At 41.6% G+C, this 6,852-nt stretch overlaps 1 protein-coding gene across 1 annotated transcript; it reads right to left on the bottom strand.

The window, feature by feature from the left end:
* Positions 1-832: 832 nt before the first annotated feature.
* Positions 833-6,184, bottom strand: LOC122746308 (developmental pluripotency-associated protein 4-like). Its single transcript, XM_043991819.1, has 7 exons — positions 6,134-6,184; positions 4,831-5,062; positions 4,497-4,666; positions 4,200-4,250; positions 3,157-3,421; positions 2,076-2,271; positions 833-863 (listed from the first exon to the last, which is right to left on the bottom strand). The coding sequence occupies exons 1-7, from the start codon at positions 6,182-6,184 to the stop codon at positions 833-835; spliced, it is 996 nt and encodes a 331-aa protein (XP_043847754.1).
* Between the last annotated feature and the right edge of the window lie 668 nt (positions 6,185-6,852).

The following is a 6,852-nucleotide window of genomic DNA, read 5'->3' on the forward strand; positions in this document are numbered from 1 at the left end:
CTTACTAAACAAACAACTTACACTAACTATCTCCTTATTAACTGTTTTGCTTTGTCTTCTCTCCCTCAAAACCACATTCCGTATAGAACATTGTGGAATTATATGCTATTTTTTGAGTCTGTGAGTGGATGATAAGAAGTATGGGAAAAGTAGTATGGAATTAGCAGTAATTTTTATTGAAATTGTATTTTAACATATGCAACCATAGTAATTTTCTTATTTATTTATTTACTTTTGTGGGGCAATGGGGGTTAAGTGACTTGCCCAGGGTCACACAGCTAGTAAATGTCAAGTGTCTGAGGCCGAATTTGAACTCAGATCCTCCTGAATCCAGGGCCGGCGCTTTATCCATTGTGCCACCTAGCTGCCCCAATAATTTTCTTAGCTAATCCAAAGAGTACCTTTGATTTTGCTGAGTAGGGTTTTTTTTAAAATTTGCAGAGTAGGTTTTTTTTTTAAATTGTTGTTGTTTTTTAAGGAATTCAAAGCTGTATATGTCCTGGGGGTTGGCACAAGGAGACAGAAAATAGGCAAGTAATGGTGAATACAGTTAAATTTTATTTGGTTCTAAGATTTTCAACTTTCCTTATCCTTAGCTGCTAACCAAAACCATATGATATGTGGACTTCTTCAGGTCCTCTCTACTTTGTTGACTTGTAAGGACTTTTCTATCCTTACCAAAAAACTTGGGTGGATGGAAACTTTGCCAATGAAAACAAAAGCTATGCCAATGACTAACTGGGAAAGAAACTCTAAGTGGAAAGAAAGTCACATTTTTAAGTCAGTATCTTGAGGAAGTAAAAAACAGTCTTGTAGCCTTGGTCCTTTACAGTCACAGAAAATTGTCCATCAGGATTTTGTTCCTACAAGGAAATTGAGATAAACTTAGTGATTTGGTCTGGAATCAGAGACTATTTCATACTGTCCCTCAGAGAGTAACAAGTGGCAGTCAGTAAATAAGGAAAACAATTATTATTATTATTATTATTTTTTTTTTTTGCTGGTCAATGAGGGTTAAGTGACTTGCCCAGGGTCACACAGCTAGTGTCAAGTGTCTGCGGCTGGATTTTAACTCAGGTCCTCCTGAATCCAGGACTGGTGCTTTATCCACCATGCCACCTAGTTGCCCTCAGGGGGCACTTAACAATTAATAGCTGTGTGATCCTGGGCAAGTCACTTAACCCTCATTGCCCCACCAAAAAGAACAACAAACAAACAAGTTTTATAAGAAATAACTTCATGAGATATGAGCCAGGCAAAATGAGATCCATATCAGAAAGTAAGGTGGAATAAGATATCCCACTTGTGGTAGGAGAAATATGTACTCAAATCACCTGCTATGTCAGATGGGCTAGTTTTCCCTAAGAGCCTGCTCCATAGAGGCTAGGCTCATTTTCCCTTAAAAGTCACTGAAACTGACCTCAAAACTTGATTGGGTCAGAAGATTAAAGTTTGGGTTATTGATACTCCTTCCTGGTAACTTGAGTACAAAAGCTAAGCAAACGAGTCAGAGGCTTCTCCCTGAGCCCCTAGGTTTCTGAGCAGACAAACAGAACATTTTTAACTGAGCATTTTCTGAGCATTATCAATTCCAGGAAACTGTTGGATGAAATCAATGAATATATTTTCCCCTGCTCTGAATGCTTACCCCACCCTCACTCCTACCAAAATCTCACATGACTAAGTTAGCCTTTTTTTAAAAATTGCTAAATGGCTTACCAGTGTTTCAATATCCACTCCACCCCCTACCCCCCATTGCTGCCTACAGTTTTGAATCTGAAGTATCTACCTAGCCTGAGCCAGGCCAGACTATTTATTACATCACTCAATTTCTTTTTCCAGAAATGTATTTAGTTTGGGGAAGTGACTTTTATATTCTCAATTTTTTAACTTCGACATAATACAAAAATGCCAAATATTCCTTCTTAGAACAGGACTGTGCAGCCACATTTAACTGAATTACATGGATAATTAAGAAAAACTGTATTTCCTCCCTCCACCCCCTACCCCCCATGAATGATTGAAGATACCTGCCCAATATTTCCATTCCAAATAGAAAGGCATCTCAAGTTTACCTGCAGACACATTTGGGGCACAACCAATTGTCTTCTACTTCCGGGGGTGGAAAAGAGCAGGTGGGTAATAACAAGAGAGGGATCAATATGTCATTTTCAGGTACCCAGGTCTGTCCACCATGGAATTCCAAAGGAACTAAACCAGGGACATCATTAGGAAAAGCTTCACCATGTACTACACACCATCGTGGGGAATCTGGGGAGAAAAGAGGGAAAAGGAGAAAGACAGAGAAGGCATAATGAAATACAGTGATAATCCAGACCTTTATAGCCATACTATCAACCAATCTATAAGCATTTATTAGGTACTTTTATTTATATTTATAATAATTTGTTTATGTGCCATGGTCTCTTTTCATAAAGTCATAAAGCTAACAAGTCACATTTTCTTAGCACTTCCAAATTTACAAATAGCACTTCTCAGGACAAGCTGTGAGGTGTGTGGTACAAGTATTGCCATTGAAATTGAGGCCCAGAGAATTTTGCTTTTTTAAATGATTATTTTATTTTCCCCCAATTGCATGCAAAAACAATTGTCAACATTCATTTTGAAGTTCCAGATTCTCTCCTTTCCCTCTCCCCATCATTGAGAATGTAAGCAATTTGATATCGTTTATACATGTGCAGTCATGCAAAACATTTCCATGTTAGTCATGTCATGGTCCAAACATAACACACAGTCGTAACACAGACCAAAAATAACCAAACCCAAACAGACAAAAAACCAAGATAAAGAAAGCAAAGAAAAGGAGACGGATACTATTTTTCATTTTAAGTTCTTCTGAATTATCTTGGATCATTGTATTGCAGCAAATAGCTACATCATTCACAGTTGATCATTGTACAATATTGCTGTTACTGTGTACAGTGTTATCCTGGTTCTGCTCATTTCACTTTGCATGTCTTTTTTTTTTTTTGGGCAGGGCAATGAGGGTTAAGTGACTTGCCCAGGGTCACACAGCTAGTGTCAAGTGTCTGAGGCTGGATTTGAACTCAGGTACTCCTGAATCCAGGGCCAATGCTCTATCCACTGCACCACCTAGCTTCCCTACTAGGCTAAGTAAGGCTTGGTTGGTCTTACCTAATTGCTCGGACATGGTAGCCTCAGAAGATGTGGGAGTGGGCCACATAGCCTTGGACTTCACTGTTGCCATGAGCCTGCCCCATGCTGCCATTTTGGCCGTCTGGACGAGAGCGGTCTTTGTTGCCTCTCTTTTCTTTTTCTTATTTGTCAGTGTGTCTGCTGCTTTAGCCACCATCTCACTTTCACCTGGACAATCTTCCTCAACTGAAGTTTCCGTTTTGATTTTTATCCACTGGGCCTTTTCTTCCATGCTGGGGGTGTCCTATAAATTGAGTTCATGGTTACTGTTGGGAAGACAAATACCCAGGGATACTAGAGCTTCAGTCTCCCTTCAATATTTCAACCACCTCCCACCCAACACTATGGATTATCATAGCCTTTGAGAACTGCTGAAAACCTTAGAGATGGGAAATTGACTGAGGCTCAGATTGCTCAAGGGCACACTGCTAAGTTAATGACAGAGGTAGGATAATAATCTAAACCTTTTGATGCCCATTCTCTTTGTGGTTTGCTTTTTGAGTATAAAATGGGTACAAAGTAAAAGAAGGAATCCATGCCCTTGGAGACAAAACTGTCTTGATCAGCCTTTCATATGAGTCAAGGGGAAATGTAAGGTGGTAACCTCAAAGGACAGTAGTCAATTTAGAGCTAGAAGAGGCCTTAGAGATCATCTAGTTCAACCCTCTCCCTGACCCCACATTTTATAGATGAGAAAACAGGCCAGGAAAGGTGAGGCATCTTCACCAAGATCCCGCAGGTAATAACTAGTGGAGTTGAGACTTGAACCTGCGTCCTTCAATTCCAAGTTCAGTGTTCACTCCACTGTACCATGGCTGTCTTGCCTCATCTCTCTCTCTCTCTCTTTTTTTTTTGGTGAGGTAACTGGGGTTAAGTGACTTGCCCAGGGTCACACAGCTAGTAAGTGTCCAGTGTCTGAGGCCGGATTTGAACTCAGGTCCTCCTGAATCCAGGGCTGGTGCTCTATCCACTGTGCCACCTAGCTGCCCCTCCTTTTTTTTTTTTTTAAATAGCTTACTCACTTGCTCAGATGGTGACACATGCTCCAAAAGTCTCTTGTACAGAATGTGCTTCTGAAGGAGGGGAAGAAAAAAAAAAAAGCAAAACAACTGATAAAGGGACAACAAAAAACAGGGTCCTTCTCTCCCTGCTGATCTTAGTCGTATAACTTCCCAGGAATTCTCCATTAGACTGTACTCCTTGGAAGCAGGGATTATCATCTGCCCCCATTTTTTTTTTTAATCTGCAGAGCATAACACAGTGCCTGACCCACAGCAGGTGCTTAGTAAATGTTTGTGTGAGTAGAATGACTGACTCACCCGGCCATTTTTACTGATATTGAGTCTCTGGCACCAGGCCTGAAGATTATTTCGGGATAAGCTGTGCAGAGGAGGCAGAGGGGTGGGCATAGGAGGAACTTCATCATTCTGGGATTTCAGAAGTGTCGAGTCAACTGCAGTGGACTTCGTTTTCTTTGGAATATGTGTAACTGAAAGAGAGAGAGAAAAATGAGCGATAGTTACTTCAAGAGCACAAAGCTACTTCTCACATGCTTACTCTGTCCTAATTCATAGAAAAAACCCACAGATCACTACTTTGTCTTTGGTGGGGGCACCCTAAAGGTTGGAGTCTGGTAACATGAGGAAGACTTACCAGCTTCCTCAAAGCTCTCTGGTTGTATCAGGGTAAGCCCTTGGGATGCTGCTCTCATCCTGGCCTGAGCATCTGCCACCAGCTTGGCCCATGCTGCCATCACAGCTGTCCCATTTTCTCTTTGCTGAACATCGATTGCCAGCATGGTCCCATGCACCACCGTGCTTTCCTTAGCTTTGTCTTCATTATTGATTAGAATCTCTTCTTCTTCTTCCACTTCCACAGAAGAGTCCTAACAAAGGAGGTAGTGTCAGTCCATAAGACCCTCTGGTAGGGCATACCACCCTGGCTCCCACACCCTCATGACGTAGGAAAAATGCTTTGCAAAACTGAAGGGTGGGGGCAGCTAGGTGGCACAGTGGATAAAGCAACAGCCCTGGACTCAGGAGGACCTAAGTTCAAATCTGGCCTCAGACACTGGACACTTACTAGCTGTGTGACCCTGGGCAAGTCACTTAACCCCCATTGCTCCCCCCAAAAAAATATTGAAGGGTACTCTGCAAACATCAGCCAACATAAATATGGATATTTTGGAGAGCATTGATACAGAGGGGAAAAATAGAAATGAATGAAAGGTTGAAGGTTCTAATTACAGGGCCACTGTCCAGTTTGAGGATGGTGATGAAAAGATAAAAGCACAGATGCAGATAAAAACAGAATCCCTGAACTTTTTACCCCTAGACTGACCCACCTAGAGATACTTTTGTTTTTGGTGGGGCAATGAGAGTTAAGTGACTTTCCCAGGGTCACACAGCTAGCAAGTGTCAAGTGTCCAAGGTCACATTTGAACTCAGGTCCTCCTGAATCCAGGGCTGGTGCTTTATCCACTGTGCCACCTAGCTGCTCCCATATACCACCTTGAATTAGGATATTTCTCCTCCTCAAGATGATTTATAAAGCACAAAATTTAGAACCAGAAGGACCTTTAGAAATAATCTGGTCCAAAATCCAAGACCCTAATTGTAAACTGAGATGCAGAGAGGTGACCATACTGGTGAGTAACATATTCAAAACTAGAGCCCATACCCACCTGAAGTCTAGTTAATTAAGCTCTAAGTGCCAGCCTAACTCAGGAAACTGAGTCACTGAGTCTTGTAATTCTTTTGGGATGACTCACGATCAATTTGACCCTAAATTCCACCCCACATCAATCTGACCTCCTCTGGCTTGGCAGTCATTCTTTCTAGGTTTGAAAGAATCTAGGGGAAGTTCCTAGGGTTTAGTTCCTCTAGGAAGAATGTGACAAAAACAGAAAGATTTGACCACAGGAGGTCTGGTTTTGCCCACAGGCTCCAACACTTACCTGGACCTCCAGGCTTGTTACTTTTACATCTCTGAGTTTTAGGTTCTTCATTTGGAAAATGACAGGTTCAACAAGATTTCCTTTGAACTCCACAGTCCTCTGAGCCTAGCACTTCTGTTTGCTTATTTGTAAGACTGAATAACTTTGAATTACCTACAACACAAGGATGGGGTAAAGGAGAGCACTCTGCAAAATTCAGTGCTATAAAATATAGGCCATCTAAATGAGAAAAAGAGGACATAATCACACTAGCCTCTTTTCTATTTCCCCCATCCTTCAGTCTCTCACTTTTATTATTTCTTATAAAGACACTTTCATACTTCCATCCCCAAAGCTCATGTCTTGCCATGTTCCAAGGATGGAAACCTCCCCTCCCTTTAATAAAGAACCTTGTTTTTTGCCTCCTCCCAATCAAAGTGAAATCCAGGCTAGAGGCAGGAGCAAGGTGGAGACCTCCCTCCTGCAGGGAGAAATCATCAGGTTCAAGGGCACCTTACTGAACAGAAGTGCTTAGGAAACAGACAGGATGGGTGAATAACTCCATCAGAATATGGCATCCAACCCCTGTTAACCCCAGAACTGATCATTCTAGACTTGGCTTAAATGGTGCCAGGAAAAGATTTAATTTTTTACCCATTTAAACTAAAGTGGCTTCATTTTGTATCCAAGGTTTTCTCACCTGTAACTTTTCTCCTTCCAGGCTGGTGTGGTTCCTCTTT

The sequence above is a fragment of the Dromiciops gliroides genome, chromosome 3 (assembly GCF_019393635.1).
Source record: "Dromiciops gliroides isolate mDroGli1 chromosome 3, mDroGli1.pri, whole genome shotgun sequence".
NCBI lineage: Eukaryota > Metazoa > Chordata > Mammalia > Microbiotheria > Microbiotheriidae > Dromiciops > Dromiciops gliroides.

Coding starts and splice junctions, on each gene's coding strand:
- LOC122746308 (XM_043991819.1), bottom strand. CDS start 6,184: ATGAAGAACCTAAAACTCAGAGATGTAAAAGTAACAAGCCTGGAGGTC. Junction 4,667..4,830: donor AGAGAGCTTTGAGGAAGCTG/GTAAGTCTTCCT, acceptor TCTCTCTTTCAG/TTACACATATTCCAAAGAAA. Junction 864..2,075: donor TGCCCCAAATGTGTCTGCAG/GTAAACTTGAGA, acceptor ATTTCCTTGTAG/GAACAAAATCCTGATGGACA.